Here is a 15,607-nt window from a genome sequence, read left to right as displayed (position 1 = left end):
GGCTTAAGTTTCAGTTCTCTGGGTTAAGCTACGTCTCCGTTAAATACTGAAAAATAATCACAGAATCGTTAAGGTTGGAAGGGACCTCCCTTGAATAGTCCCAAGAATGGGGAAAGGTGACTTAAGTCTCTCAATGAAAAATATGGACATGGTATCATTATGGTTGGAAAGGACCCTTAAGATCGAGTTCAACCTCAAGTCCCTCAACACCACATCTGTTAACACAAACTGAGGCCAATCCACATATGCACATGGGCAAAATCAAAGACTCTTCTTCCATACCACACAGCTCAACTGTGTGAGAAGGCATTTTAAACTTTTAGTTACCGATTAACCATTAGTTATACAAGTTCCAAAAGCTGTGTTTAAACAGGCTTGCCAGCCATGAAGTCACAGCTACTGGGAAGGACAGCACAGAGCACACTTAGAAGTTTTATTAAAAGACGTATTTAAAAAGACATTTTTAAAGACTTTTATTAAAAGACATTACTCCATAGCTTAAATTTCGCACACATACAAACATGCTCACCTGAAGCCAAATCTGCCTACGTTCCTTGGTTTACTTCAGAACCACTGTTTAAGGCAAGGCAGAAGCAAGAGATCCATCTTGGGTGACCACCACCACCTCACTTGGGAGCTTTATGTCCCCTGAATTGAACCCTGCAGCTGCCAGAGCTCTCAGCACCACATTCTTCACTTTCTACTTCTATCGCTCCACTTGATTTTGCACGTTTCTTTTCTGGCTTTGATTTTTTCTTGTTGGGGATTTTGCTGCTTATAATGAAACAGCTGTTCTCCTAAGTCAATGAAAAAGACCAGTTTTGAGATATTTATTTATTTCAAACTATTCTGGTAGTAACTTTGCAAGTCTCAGAATTCTTCAGAGAATTCAGAATACACACTCCAACATTATTTAATGGAAGAGAATATGGGCTCTGAAAGCAACTTCCTTCAGTATTACACATTGGGAACACCAGGATTACAAAGAGTGAGCACTGAATCCAAACTCAAGAAAGTAATTTTTTTAAAAATAATTGTTTAGCATCAAAACAGAAAGAAAGCTAGAGAGTTTGTGAGTTAAGGAGTATTTACTCACCACCACTCTGGCATCAAAGTCTTCTTGAGTATCACAATCCAAGCTGTTATCGCTGAAATGTAAAATTCAAATCAAGGTTTGTACTTTTAGAGTAATAGTCTAAAGTGTGTATAAGCTGTGCATACCAGAGCCCCCAAGTCTTCTCTTGATGTGCATGGAAGTGCTATAATTTGTTAAGTATAGAGTAATTCTGTCTCTACACTAAGTTGTCTTAAAAGCACCAATTCTGATGGCAGATTTCTATCCCAGGTAGAAATACTGGCAGGACAGTGTTCAGCAGTAGTAGTGAAGTATTTAGGGCGACAAAACAAATAGGTTAGGAAGTCAGCAAGATAGAAAACAAGTAGCCATAATCAAGAAAATAAAAGCAAAGCATTGAACTAGCAGAGTAGATAATTGTTCTGCTGATTTTATGACAAAAAAATAAATGATTTCCCTAATCCTCAGGATCTCAAGTATGAAGCTGCTTTCTACCACTATTCCCAGATTTTTCATCTCAAGATAGTTAGCACTCCACAAAAACTACTTTACATTTTTCCACAAGCGGCAGAGGAAGGACTGCTTCCACAGCCACGGCTCTGGAAGTCTCCTAAGACCAAAACCATACAAAGATATGACAAGCCAGGGCAGCTGATTTGCATTCATCGTGTTGAACTTAAGTTTTTTTTTCCCTGCTCTTTTATCCAAGTACAAACTAATGATTTATTATTTTACAGGCTCAGCTAGATACTTTTGGCTTATCACCTAAGCTGTATAAATGATAACTAAAAATAATGGATGAAAAACAGATTCTAGACTCTCCTATATTAGACTATTACATATATTTAAAGTAATAAGTCATCTTGCTGATTTCTTCATCCCTTTATGTAAGAAAAATTTCATCATAAAGTCTTTGATCATAAAGACTTTAAATAATACTTCAGATTTTTGAATAAGGAGATTCAGAAATGTTATTCAATCTTTGTCATAAAACATTCCACTTCTTTATGAAATTAACAATAGTAGAATTGCTACAGAACAGAAGAATTTCTCACTTGTCTTCTACGATTTCATTTTAGTGAACAGACCATAAGAAAAAAGCCTCAGATTAAACATACCCTATTCTACAAGCACTGAATCCCAAGTGGCTGAGCAGTTTCTTCCCCACATAAATGTCAATTTTGATCATATTTGCATACCAGAATACACAGTGTATTTTTACAGGTTAGAAGGATAGCAAAGGAACTGAACTTGAAGTTTCAACTTGGCCACAAAACCATGAGCAACTATGCTACCCCCTCAATTCCACTTTATAAGAAGTATACCTTAGCAAATTTCAGAAATATTTAAATTTATCCACCTTGCACCTATCCTCTAAAGGTGACAGACATGCAACATACATTCAGATTGGTGAAGAGGGGCTGACAAGTTTTATACTGCCTAAGTAATTAAAAAATTCACCAAATAGCTTACTTGGTCTCTTGGATAGGGGAAATGGGGCCTTCATCATCTAAATACTTGTGTTTCCTCACTGCCAGGCATTCTCTCTCCAAGTCTTCACTAGCTTTAAGGTTTTTTAAAGCCTTTTTAAGATGTTCTTCATATTTGAGCATTTCAACATACTGGAAAAATCCTTTTGCAGCTGCTTGCTAAAGGAAAAAATGCATTAGGCAGTATTTAATTACCACTATAAAACAAAACAAAAAATACGGCAGCTATCAACAGTTTTAACATTGATTCCCCTGTGCTTCAAGTATTTTTTCTCTTAAAGACTGAGCACGTTACTTAACAAGTGTCCTATTTACCAATGTGTTTCACAGTTCAGTCAGCTCCATTCCATCAAGCAAAAGCTCCACAAAGACAAATTAAATTCACTACCTTAAAGTAAGTACAAAACCCAAAACATTTCCCCTACAGGCAGAAGACTCACCTCATAGCCTAGAACCATATTTAAAGGGATATGTTTCTTCCCATAATGTTTTTCAACAAAAGGAAATTGAAAGCCTCGATCTAGAAGCCTTTTCTTTTGCTCTTGTGGCGATGCTGTCAGTGAGGGCCTCCCCACAGGCATCTGTGTTCTCTCATATTTTTTCTTTCTCTTCCCCGAGCCACTCCTAAATTTTCGGTGTGCAGCAGCCTTAAATTTCTTTCCCCTGAAGTGATAGGCAAAAATGGCTTTCAAATTGAGATTTGACTTCTGCTGTTTGGCCGTTTCAGATATCACTGGACTTGCAGGGGACAGAGAAGAATCTGAACTTTCAGCATCAGACATTCCTGCAAGAGATTCTGCCCGTTGCTTTGAAGGTCGAGATCCCACTTTTTGCTTGGAAGGTAGAGTGGAGCTCTTAGTGTTGCTTTCGCTGTCACTGGAAGCAGAAAGATCCCTAAAGGAGAAGAAATAACACTTTCAGAGGACTGCTTATATTTACAATTCATCAGACATGAAGTATTTCAAGAAACTACAGAAGACTCACGTTTCTGAAGCACTGCTGTCCAGAAGGACTATGGCTGAAGCGGTTGATTTACATCCACTACCAAGCTCATCTGAGGACTTCTCAGCAGGGGTAGCACCCTTCTGTCCAGAGCCTGAATCTCCCCTTGGTGTATTTAACTCGCATTCATATGCCTCAGATGAATCTTTCTGCTGAATGAATATTACGTCTTGATCAGAATCAGAGGCTTGGGATTCATCTGTATCAGTCATCTTTCAATTTGCCCTAAAATCAGTGAGAATTCAAGAAATTTAATTACAAAAAAAGTGAATCAGATAACAGGACTCCACCTACTCCCATCTAATAATAGGACTAGTTTATCAGAGCAAAATGTGAGGAAACCTGGACAGATTTTTGCTATGAACTGCAAGCAACTGAAGCAGCCACCAGCTAAGTTTTGTAACTGCACATGAAGATACCCACAAAAGATGTAGTTTCTTATAGTTCTCATGGTTCAACTGCCTAACAAGCAAGACTAGCTCCTGAGTTGCATCAAACTGTTCACCAGCTTCTACAAGGCAGTTCCTGTGCCTCCATAGTCAGAAATTCTAGAACTCTGGACAACTTGTTACAAAGTTTTATCCCACTCACTCCTAAGGAAACATTTTCCCTTTTACAAGGAGACAAACACATAGCCAGCAGCTTTTTAGAACTGCAAGAAAGCTCTAGGGGGAACACATACAAACACCTTCCTTTATTATTGTTTTAACCTAAGTAAACACCAAACTCTATCTTCCTTCTTCTGTTCTCCCCCTAGTCCTGTAGTACCTACAGTCTCTTGATACTTGCTCCAAGTCTTATCAAACGGGTGTTCACTGTCAGCCCAAATAGAAACTAACCAAAAAGTTAATTGCTAGGTGAACCACCAAGACAATCAAATTTACCCTCCAGCCACCCGCAGCTATGCAGAAGGTTCCAGAAAACACACAGCCGAGGGAATCTGCCTTCCCATGAAGTAGCCTGGAGCCATTTCACCTGCTTACTTGTTATTTACTCGCCCTGGAGCACTACAGCTTGATATTCTACTGGGCTTCCTACAACTTCACAAGCCATTCACACTTTGCCTGGTAATATTTCAAAAAAGGTAATACAGTTTAGCTCAAGACATCACAAGAAAAATCCTATTACATCTTTAGGTAACCTGCTGTTACCATTCAGCGGCTTCATGTTTCAGACTACTAGGCTCAAGAGAAGAGAAAGAGCAAAAATCAGAATTCCACGCAGTGAGATCCCCTTCCTCCCCATCCCAAGCAGATAAAACCACCTCAGACCTATTCATAGACCAAAGGCCTAAGCATTCCAAGCCTGCTGCAGCCCTACATCAGTTATTAAACTTTGAAGCAGGCTGCGCTAGGATGATTTTAAGCAACTGAATCATCCAGTTGATCAAGGCAGAACCTATTTTCTTGCCTTTTTTTTTTTTTTAATGAAAATGCGTGCTCGGAAGCAGTTGTCCGCAGGAGCACTCCTCTCCCGGAGCCCTCCCAGCTCGGCTCGAGGCCGCACCGCACTAACGGCGGCGCCGCAGCGGACAAAGCGCCCAACGGCCGGGACGCCGCAGCCGCCACCGCGGGGCTCTCCGCGATCGGGCGACCCCCGCCAGCGGTGACGCCCCCACGCGCAGGCCCAGGCCCAGGCCCGGTGATGTCCCCTCGCGCAGGGGCAGGGGCGGCAGCGCCCCGGACCGCCGAGGCGCCGCGGATGGCGGCGGATACGCCGGAGCCATCACACACCTGCCGCCGCCCGCCGTAAAGGGCGCGGCGCTGCCGCCCGCGCGCTTACATAGCGCCCCGCTCTCGCGAGAGCCGCGCGGCCTCGCGGGAGGGAGGGAAAATGGCGGGCTCGGCGTCTCTGCCCCGCCGCCATGTTGGGAGAGGCAGGGGCGGGACGGGGCGGGATGGCGGCGCCGCGGGGCGGGCAGCGGCCGAGGCAGCGGCGCGGGCGGCAGCAGCAGCAGGTAGGCGCGCAGCACAGCACGGCGCTTGCTGAGGCCCCGCGGCGCTGCCAGGGCGCCTCGCGGCTTCTCTGCCCTGTCCCCCTTGCTCGTCCGGGCGGCTCCGAGCTCCCCCTTAGTCCCCCTCGGTCCCCTTCGCGCCCGGCGGCGCCAGAACGGCCCCGCTCCCCGCCCTGCGCGCTGAGCTCACTCCTCTGAGCGCCGCCAGCTCCGGCTCTCCTGCTGACAGCGTCACCTCCAGCTTCTGCCCGATGTCTCTTTTCTCTGCCCCGTTTCCAGCCTACAACCTCTCCTGCCCGGCCTCCCCCTCGAAGTTGCCTTAACTCAGGTTTTGGTATCAACCTCGGCCAAAGTGTCACGGTTCTTGCCTGCGTTTTTCCCGCCACCCGGGGGAAACTCTTCCTCCTCTTGGTTGAGCTCAACCTTCTGAAGTCTTGGTGGATCGTGTTCCCTTAGCTCTTGCGGTACCCACCCAGATCTCTTGGTAACTTAACTTTACTTTACTACTTTACTGCTCCTTCAGTGTGTAGAGGAGGGCAGACGCCCATCTGCTTCTCGTTTCCTTCTAGGTCAGCTGCAGTCTAGCAATCAGTCCAAGTTCCTTGTGATTAACTGAGCTCTCCCCACGGCCTTTACCGCTGCTCTTGATTGTGGTGGGTTGACTGCTGTTCTCTAGACAGCAGGTAGCATCTAGGGTAGCATCTAGCCTTGATTATTTGGACTGTGTCTAAGTTTTGCTTCTACTTTGTGCACAGCAGCATCTCTAGCCTGTCTTCACAGGCTGTTTCAGGACTTTCTCACCTTGTGCTTCCATCTCTGTCACAGGCTCCTTCTGGACATGACAAAAGGTTTTTGACAGGACTAAGATCATTTAAAGCAATGCTGACAAAGTTATCTTCATTTACTGCACTGCTCTGTCTCTTTAGTGTTCGGAGCACCCAAATGTAAAATGTCGGGATCTAACTCACTCTGTCTGACAGAAGACACCTAATCCAGCCTGTCACCTCCTCTCCTACAGTCAGAAGAGAGGGGGAGTCACGTGCAGGGGTTCAGCAGCCTAGCGCTGCAGAGGCATCCGTCTTTTCCCCCTTCTCTGTTTCTCCTGAAGTCATCTGGGATGGCTGAGCTCTGAGCACAAGTATTTCAAGTGACTACTACAATCTAATTTTCTAATCTCCCAGTTCTTTTTTTCCCCCCCTATTTCTCTATGAGGCTTTTCTGTTTCCTTTCTGCAGGCTCTAGAGGGCTGTGGGATAAGGACTACTTTCTCCCCCCCCACACACGCACACACACATATATATATATATATTTGGCAATCATAAATGCAAGGATATTGTTTAATACAAGCTATAACTTGTATAAACAGATCCCTGGCATTATATTCCTTGCTAACAAAAGCTTTTTCACATGTGAGAATTAAGTTTCAGAGTCTCTGTTCAAATGAGCTATATTTCAGTCAGCCTTGCAACAGCAAAGTCAGGCACTAGGGCAAACCACCAGGTCAGGGCAGAAACAGCTGATTAGACACTACCTCTGAACCAGCCCCAGCAATCATTAACTCCTCAGGCCCTTGCCTGCTGCACACAGCACAAAGAAACTGAACCCTATTTATCCCTATCTCAGGCCTTGGAGAAAAAAAGACAAAAATCTTTAATTCTCACATGTGAAAAAGCTTTTGTTCAAAGTAAAGCTTTTTGTTAGGAGCTCCTTCCTAAGGGACTCCACAAGTGGTGTTGAGACTTGCTGTTGTTGCCTTCTGCCTTGAGAGATGCTACTAGCCTGCCTGTCCCTGGAAGGGAGAACGTGCCCAGTGTCAGCTGGAAAGCATGTCACATCTGAGGCTGAACGTCCACAGTAGGTTCTGCTGGGAAAGTAAACATCAAGGAAGGACCTGGGGCAGGGGCAGCTAATGTGCTCAGAAAAGTCTGAGGTGTGTTTTTTGTTTGTTTGTTTGTTTGTTTTTCTTCCAGAAACATATGATTACTTCAGTCTTATAAAGGACAGGTAGCTTAGTGATTGTCTTGAAGTGATTTTAACATAGGCTGCGTTTTGCCTGTAGCCAGTTGTAGGCTTGAGGACTTGTAATTCTCTGAACCTGCTGTACAGTAGAGTTACAGTTCTACTGTCTCTGCATCCTTGAGTGAAACTGCAAAATAAGTTACATATCAAAGAACAGTATGGAGATACAAGCCAGTTTTAACTGTTAAACCATTATCCTTGTTAACAGATCAGTCATTTGTAGAGCCTGGTGTATACACCACAACTTCTGATTTGAAGAAAACTGCACAGGTTAAGAAATGGCCAAAGTCGAGAGGTTTGCTTTTCACGTTCCAAGTTTGGAGGAGCTTGCTGGAGGTAAGTGATAAACTGTGTAACTTTCTGCACACATAAAATGTGCACTTCAACCTTGTCTTAAAGCTCTTGCCAAAACCTCTCTACAGCAACTATGCACAGAATGCTTCTGTTGCTAGCAGTGAAATGGAAAGAAAAATACTGTTTTATCTATGCTTTATCATGCCTTTAAAATTAACAAGCAAATATAAGCTCCCTAAACTCTAAATTATATTTAGATACACCATCAGGTTCACAAACCCTTTAAAACAGTGCAAAACATTGGTGCAAAACTTGCAGTAGTTTCACAGCAATAGACTGATGTTATTGACACAGATGGGATCATCAATCTTCCTGTCCTTCTTGTATTAATCTTTCTTTTTCAAGGCTACGTTCTGCACAGCTGACAAGATGCAGTGCAGCATAGCAGGCTGAGAGCTGCAGGTGGTCCCTCTTTCAATGGTTGAATTAGAACTGGGCTGTGGGATACTATTTATTTATTTTGTTTTTGTTTTTCTCCCCAGCACTTTTGCGAAATGTTCTCATGTACTATAGAACTCTTTTCCTTGCCCTAGTAGAAAGGTGCTATTCCTTCTGTCTCCTGCAGCAGATATACTATAGCTTTTCTTCTGAGAGATCCTAAAGTTCTGCTGCTCTCCCTAATCTGTGTTAGTTTGACATTTACATGATTTGAGAGCATATGGTCCTGGGAGGTGATTCTTGGTGCTTTTCTCACTCAGAATTCACTCTATAAGCAGTCCAGGGCTGCTTATAGACCTCTAAGTTCACTGTGATTACAGTGGAATAGGTTACAACAGTAGCATAATTTTCCTCTTTTTTTTTTTATTTTTTTCCTTCCCCTCTCTCCTGAGGATCCCCTATAAGCTGAATGTTTTGCTGCGGTTAAACTCTTGGATATGATTTGAGGAATGCTGTTTTCTTGTCCTTCTCCACTTTCCTGAGGTACCAAGATGTATTTAGAAACCTGCCAAATACCCTTTGTTGATCTTTGTGGTCAATGGCTTGGTAATTCTGCTCCCCAGAGTGGGGTTGAAACTGTCAGGAAAGTCCTCTGAGGAAACAAGGAACATCACAAACTGGATTTTCTGCTGCTTACAGTTTACATTTTGGGCTGATAATCAGTACAGCTTCACTCTGTTCATTATCTGTCTTGTTCCACAACAGTGGCACTTTCCAGAAAATCCCCACATGAATGGAAACATGACAGTCAGTATCCTGTGAGAGCAGAAGTTTCCAGACAGCAGAGACAGTTTGAAAATATAATTAAGAAATTGCAAGCAGTCAAGTAAATATATTTAAAGAAGTCACTGTAATTTCAACTGAAACTAACTTGGTTCTTTGCCATCCCATGAGCAACATGAGCATACTTGCTCCTGTGAAGTAAAACCATTGCTCAATGTCACTCACATTAACCCACGTTAACTCCACATTGCACTGCTCCTTGTAGCCCTAGGAGCAGTCACTTACTGTAGCTCAAGTAAAAGCTTGGAAATGTCTTAAGAGAATTAGGGTGATAGTTCACAAGTCTCTAAACAAGCCCTTGCTCTCCTCTGAGGTTCTGATTTAGAAAACAATTAAATACCATGGAAAGCATCATTTAAATCAAGTTGCTTATTTTTTAGAGTGTCTTCCCTGAAAAGGATACACATCTTGTTATTAGTAATTTGCCAGTCTTTAAGTATTCTGGGGTATTTAATGATGGTTAGTAATGCAAACAATTGTTTGTCATTATTCTTTATTGCAGTTTTGCAGAAAGGGCTTAAAGAAAACTTTGCTGATGCTCAAGTCTCTGTTGTAGACTGCCCTGATCTGACTCAGGAACCCTTCAGCTTTCCTGCTAAAGGTAACGTAGCATTCCTGTCTTCTGCTGGGACTTCTCCAGTTCTTTATACTTGATTCTGTCTGGTTTTCATCTTTTAAAGATGCTGGAGGAGGACAGATTGTTTTTTTCAGAGAGCCAATAGGCATGAGATGAAAACTACATTTTATTCTTGTATTCACTTCCTAGTTGATGCATGAGCAAGGACAGGTCGTTCAAGTACTTGTCACTCTTTTTTCTTAAGCTATACTTGCAAGATTCCTGCAGGCTTCATTTACTGTACGCCTCATGATTTAGGATTAAGTTATCTTCTAGACTGATTTATTTTTATTTTTATTTTTTTTATATATCTGTGTCAATCACTTCTGGGACTTGGGGATTTCAGTTTCCCTTAAGGAGTTCGGTTTCTGCTGTGACTAAACTCCTGCCATTCATGTATGTCTGAAGTGAAACTCTTCTTCTGAGTGGGATTCATCATCTTTGAGTTAGCTGTGTAAAAGACAGACATCTGGTCTGTGTAGTTCTTTGGTGTGTTAGACTGCATGTGCATTTAAGATGTTTAGAGAAAATATTTTGCCAAGCTGACTGGCTGTGTTCTTCCAGGAATCTGCGGGAAGCCTAGGATAGCAGATGTGGGAGGTGTTCCTTACCTTCTTCCTCTTGTACAAAAAGAAAAAGTGAGTTCTCTCATAGCTGTGGTGTTTTAATGTATTTGGCAAAGAAAAATGCAGTATCTTGTTGAATTGAAAAGCAAAACCAGAGTACCATACTATAATTTTCTACGTGCAAAAGAGACTTGCTTTCCAATGTTCTCTGAGATTTAGTCTGACCTGTGTTAAACAAAAAACACATCAGGTAATCTTGCAGATCTTATTTATTCTTTGCAAATATAATTTTCAACAAGAAGAATAGTTTAGTCTTTAGGTAAAATGGCATGGGTACGTACAGGCAGACTCCACCTGCCAAAAAAATAGATGGACATGGACCCAATCTGTTCATTTTGTCCCATTCTGCTGCATTGCACAGCAGAATAAAGACTAAAACATAGACCAATTCTCTATGTCTGGCTTGGGCTCTGTGTTCCAAATAATTATCCAAAATACTAATGAGGGTGTTGTGAATTAAATGATCTAGAAGTTACAGTGAACAGTGACAAGTCCAAAACAGAGTGCCACTCTAAAATGAAAGATTTGTGTTGTTTTTGCAGGTTTATGATCTAAACGTAGTTGCAAAAGACATAGAGCTGCCTGGAGCTTTCATTCTTGGAGCTGGAGCTGCTTCATCCAGGATTCTTGGAGTAAATGCCGAGGTCAGTTGACAGTTCTCAGTCAGTTAATTCATGGAAGTATCAAAATAGGAGAGCAGTATCTTATTGGGTATTTCCTTTTTACAACACAGTGATCACTTAACAAACACCTTTCCTGTCAAAAGCACATAAAACACATTAAAAGGAATTCAAATGAGGCTCATGCAAAGAGGTGCTCATGTCTGAGACAGTAAAGATTGTAACTTGTAATTCTCCAGAAAACAAGTGATAGCTTTGAATTCCAAACAAACATGATTTCTGATACGGAAATAGTTGACTGACAACAACCTGGCCAGAATTTTTAATGCCAAAATTTAGGAATGACTGTCAAATCACTGGGAAATGGCTTTAAAATGCTCCACATTTTTTGCCCTTTTGGACAGCTGTGTTTTAATTTTCTGAGCTTTAATGATACTCCAGTCCAGGTTACCTGCTGCATGAGAGACAGGAGGTGAAACTACTGCCTGTGGAGGTCTTGGCCAGGCATAGTCACTTCAAGCATGGGTCTCTGCTTGGAAGTTTAATTAAATTAATGAAGTTTAATGAAGTTAAATTAGGAAGTTTAATTAGATTAATGAGCAAGTGTTCTCTAGTTCTTATCTTAATAGCTCACCTCTTCAGAGAAGTTATGTCCACATTCATCTAATTCATGCTCTTTGTTCAGATATTTCACACTAAAGCTTAGTGCTGTCTGCAGAGTCAAGGAGTGGGGGAGAAAGGAGAGAGCTGGAGGCCCCACTAGAGAGTTATTCCACATCACAGATGAGGGGAGCTGCTCGCAGAAGCCCCTGTTCCTCTCAGAGTTGGCTTCTGAGGGAGCTCATAGGAGATGCTTTCCAGTTAGACATTTGTTAGGTACCTTCATTTAGAAATGATGAACCTGTGCCATAGCATGCAGTAGTGAAAAAAAATGTATGGAGAACAATGCAGTTGTGCTTAAGCTCACACAAGGAGGAGGTGCTAGAAATCTATGTCCTGTCTTTTTGCACGCTGTCTTTTTCCTGTGAGCAAGCCTTAGACAGCAGGCTGGTTTACCCTAAAACTGCTCATGCAGAAGTTAATGGCTGTTCCTACTATTGGCTTCAATGAGACCTAATGAGATGTCACCCCAGTAGGCTCATCTCTGAAAACTCATCTAAAAAATTTCACTGTTTTTCTGCTGCAGAATCTGGCCATTTCCTTTTGATGGGTTTTGGGGAATGAGATCTGTCCATTCCAGATCTTTTTTCTTTTTTTTTTTTTTTTAAGGTGTTCATCTTTGCAGAACATTAAATTTAAACTCTTTCATGAAGAGTAAAACTGATTTCTGGAGTTTTCTACTGTACTGCAGTATCAATACTGCTAAAATAAATACATAAATAAAATATGTACAGACTTGATCTGTCTCCATGTGAGGAAGGGCTTACTTCCTGTGAGGGTGACAGAGCCCTGGAACAGGCTGCCCAGAGAGGCTGTGGAGTCTCCTTCTCTGGAGATCTTCCAAACCCACCTGGATGCCACCCTGTGCCCCGTGCTCTGGGTGTCCCTGCTGGAGCAGGGGGTTTGGGCTAGATGATCTCTAGAGTTCCCTTCCAACCTCAACTATTCTGTGATTCTGTGATCCTGAGAAAGAGAACTGTGTGATGAGCTGTTACTACCTGAGATCGCGGCCCAAAACTTAAGCTATATACATGAATTCCATTAATGTGACTTAGTTTTACATCTTGTTTTTGTCAGTTTATCCCTATTGTTCAAGCTAAGAGTGAGAAGAAGCCTGCTGTGAATGGGAGCTACGTCGCCCAGATAAACCCTGCAGACAAAGGCTGCCTGCTCGAGAAGTACAGCACTAAATACAGCGACTGTGAGTTCGGCCTGCTGGCCAACCTCTACGCCAGCGAGGGCCAACCTGGCAAGGTGTGTACCTGGCTCTGAGGAAACTTTAAAGCAGAAATTGCATGAAAGAAATAATATTCCAACACAAAAAAAATGATGTTGGCAAATGAGGGGAAGAGTTTGTGTGAGCAGAGTGGCATTCGAATTTCTGAAGGGATTAGTAACAGTAGAGTATTTCTTTTTCATTGCAAATAATCTATTTAAATACGATCCAAAAGAGCAGTGACTTAACATTATTGTTGCCTAATGACTGACTTTGGAAAATCAGGCCTGTGCACTTGTTTAGGTTTTAGCAGAAGTGCTTTTCCCAGCAAGCTTGCCCAGTATGGTGTAGGTGGAGCAAACACAAATGGAATGCTGCATGGAAACCGAGGGATCTTCTCCATTTCCAAGAGTCTCCTTATGAAGCCAGCTGGCTGGGCAGGAAGGAGTTGTTTATACCATTTCTCACATGTGAACAAATGGCTTGCTGCCCAGCACCCTTCACAGGAAAAACTAGTGTTGAACAAAAAGTTGGGAAAGAAAGTTGGTCCCATATTGGAAGGATTTGAGTGTAGCAGTACATGTGTGGAAACTCATGCTTTGAGTTTGTAAAAGTAATTCTAGGTTATAAACTTGGGAAAATTTCACAGCAATTTATAAATGTGCTCAGCATCTGAAACAGACCTTTGCAGACTGTTGTTGCAGAAGACAGCAGTAGTGAATGACTTTTATTCTCCAGGTTATTGAAGTGAAAGCGAGTGAAAGAACTGGGGAGCTTAACTTTGTGTCGTGTCTGAGACAAATTTTAGAGAAACATTATGGAGAAAAACCAGTTGGGATGGGTGGTACCTTCATCATTCAAAAGGGGAAAGCAAAGATTCACATTATGGTAAGTTGCTCTTAATTCATGTCATATTCTCTGTCCTGTTGAACACAAATATAGACCAGGGTGTTACATCTTTGTGCACTGACTCTGTTATATACTTTTAAATTTGTGCATAAACTAAGATAAACAGTATATTAAAGAAAGTGACGTTACCAAACTACTGATGCTATGTTTCCTGGCTGTAATACTGTCCCGTTCCAATAAATCCAAATTCAGAAACCGAGGTGATAATAAACTCTTGTTTAGGCTTGTACCAGGAAAAAAATCCTTGCTTCAGGAATTCTCCCACTAAGTATCTGGGAAACATTTTGGTCACTTCCATTTCTGGCAGAAACACTGCAGAGCATGTGCAAGAGAAAAAGAAATGTGATGAAAGAAGGGAGGGGAAAAGTGAAAGAAAGTTGCTAGAGAAAAGGTATCAATATAAGTAACTTCTCACTTATAAAGCACTTGTTCTTGCTGTAGCCTCCTGAATTTTCTGCTTGTCCTCTGAACACTGATGAAGATGTGAATAACTGGCTCAAATTCTTTGAAATGAAGGCTCCACTGATTTGTCAGCCAGTAATAGTTTCCCGAGACCCGGTGAGTTTCTTTTCTTATTTCTGAGTGTAAAATGAATTGCAGTACAGCTGTTTGTCTCCCAGAGTAGCAGCACAGTTTGTGTTCAGTGCTGGCCATATCTGGAGGAATATCCAGAGGATGGAAGCTGGGTCAGGCACGTGTTCATGTAGTTCACTTCCCTAAAACTGCCTGTGCGGCTGTGGTGTGGAAATATGTGCAGTATCTATCTCATAACTGCTGATGCCCATTGAACCTGCAAACCCTCATGAAAGCAAACTCTTCCTTCACAAGCATTCATTCCAACAGCACACAGTCCAGGATAAAAGAATCTGCTTTGTGAAAACCATTAATATGTTCCTCAGGAGGAATATTTACTTAAAAGTAACCAAGAAACCACAGAGGTTAATGTCTGTATTACAAATAACACCATAAGTAATATGAACAACAAGTTAACTCCCAAGTTAAATGGGTCACAATGTACTTCAAGAATGTGTTCAGGATGTGAATTTGTTATGTCTTTGGTCTAAGGCTGAATTCTGTGCATCCTCCCTAAGTCTGTTGCTGGGTACTTGGGAAATGGTCACCTAGAGCTGCTCCCTTTGGAACTAGTGTTACTTGTGCAGTGAAAGCAGCCGGGTGATTCCCACGGAAAGCTCCAAAGCACATGGCTAAACCTGTGTTTGGAAAGGCCGAGTACTCTGTGGAAATATGTGGTATTAAAGTGGCCCTCTGGAAGGCCTGTCCTTAGTGCTGTTTCGAGGCGTTTCTGCGTGTCTGTGTCCGCAGGGCTTCGACCTGCGCGTGGAGCACACGCACTGCTTCAGCCACCACGGCGAGGGCGGCCACTACCACGAGGACACCACGCCGGAGAGCGTGCGCTACCTCGGCTACTTCGTGCCCGCCGAGCTGCTCTTCCGCATCGACAGGCCCAAGGAGACGCATATGGTCGGCAGGGACTAACCTGGGCCGTAAACCGTGACGTCACAGCGAAAGCCGAGCGATTTTGGATTTTAAGTAAAAATGCTGATTTTTGTAATGCTTTCAATTATGCAGCTCTACTTATTGTAATCAAGAACAATGCAAGAGCAATAAATTGCCAACTTTTTAGATCTTTGAGAGGGGGTGCTCAGAGTTTCCATGTAATGGTTATGTCTGGATTGCAACGGTGATTTAATTCCAGTATCAATAGGCCATATTGATCATATACCCACTTGCTGTTTGGTTGCCACGACTGATGCTCGAGACCCAAAGTGAGTTTAAGTTTCTTAGGGGAAAGAAAAGGGCCTTTTACAGCAACCCGCCCCAAGC

The 15,607-nt window shown here is 42.5% G+C and overlaps 2 protein-coding genes across 3 annotated transcripts; one reads left to right on the top strand and one right to left on the bottom strand.

Annotated features, from left to right (window-relative positions):
* Positions 1 to 609: 609 nt before the first annotated feature.
* TAF1D (TATA-box binding protein associated factor, RNA polymerase I subunit D) lies at positions 610 to 3,804 on the bottom strand. Of its 2 annotated transcripts, none has more exons than XM_088522136.1 (5): positions 3,550 to 3,804; positions 3,006 to 3,459; positions 2,549 to 2,724; positions 1,097 to 1,148; positions 610 to 797 (listed from the first exon to the last, which is right to left on the bottom strand). In XM_088522136.1, exons 1-5 carry the CDS (start codon positions 3,777 to 3,779, stop codon positions 627 to 629), a joined length of 1,083 nt encoding a protein of 360 aa, XP_088378262.1. In that variant the 5' UTR covers positions 3,780 to 3,804; the 3' UTR covers positions 610 to 626. The 2 variants fall into 2 exon arrangements, with proteins under 2 accessions (XP_088378262.1, XP_088378263.1); XM_088522137.1 differs by having other exon boundaries at positions 610 to 794.
* A 3,923-nt stretch (positions 3,805 to 7,727) lies between these two features.
* Positions 7,728 to 15,297, top strand: BKGD (beta-keto-L-gulonate decarboxylase). The gene is made up of 8 exons (XM_010218854.2): positions 7,728 to 7,876; positions 9,618 to 9,716; positions 10,296 to 10,369; positions 10,900 to 11,001; positions 12,715 to 12,891; positions 13,592 to 13,741; positions 14,204 to 14,320; positions 15,086 to 15,297. The coding sequence occupies exons 1-8, from the start codon at positions 7,819 to 7,821 to the stop codon at positions 15,257 to 15,259; spliced, it is 951 nt and encodes a 316-aa protein (XP_010217156.2). The 5' UTR covers positions 7,728 to 7,818; the 3' UTR covers positions 15,260 to 15,297.
* The last annotated feature ends 310 nt before the right edge of the window (positions 15,298 to 15,607 follow it).

This window comes from Tinamus guttatus, unplaced genomic scaffold, assembly GCF_059628265.1.
Source record: "Tinamus guttatus ecotype Peru unplaced genomic scaffold, ASM5962826v1 Tinamus_guttatus_pri_ptg000150l, whole genome shotgun sequence".
Classification (NCBI taxonomy): domain Eukaryota; kingdom Metazoa; phylum Chordata; class Aves; order Tinamiformes; family Tinamidae; genus Tinamus; species Tinamus guttatus.
This window is presented reverse-complemented; position numbering and strand designations above follow the sequence as displayed.

Excerpts from the sequence above, each read along its gene's own strand:
- TAF1D (XM_088522136.1), bottom strand. The coding sequence starts at position 3,779 with ATGACTGATACAGATGAATCCCAAGCCTCTGATTCTGATCAAGACGTA. Across the intron at positions 3,460-3,549 it reads GACAGCAGTGCTTCAGAAAC|GGATCTTTCTGCTTCCAGTG; the intron begins GTGAGTCTTCTG and ends CTTCTCCTTTAG. Across the intron at positions 2,725-3,005 it reads ATATGGTTCTAGGCTATGAG|CAAGCAGCTGCAAAAGGATT; the intron begins GTGAGTCTTCTG and ends TTTTTCCTTTAG.
- BKGD (XM_010218854.2), top strand. The coding sequence starts at position 7,819 with ATGGCCAAAGTCGAGAGGTTTGCTTTTCACGTTCCAAGTTTGGAGGAG. Across the intron at positions 7,877-9,617 it reads TTTGGAGGAGCTTGCTGGAG|TTTTGCAGAAAGGGCTTAAA; the intron begins GTAAGTGATAAA and ends TCTTTATTGCAG. Across the intron at positions 10,370-10,899 it reads CTCTTGTACAAAAAGAAAAA|GTTTATGATCTAAACGTAGT; the intron begins GTGAGTTCTCTC and ends TTGTTTTTGCAG.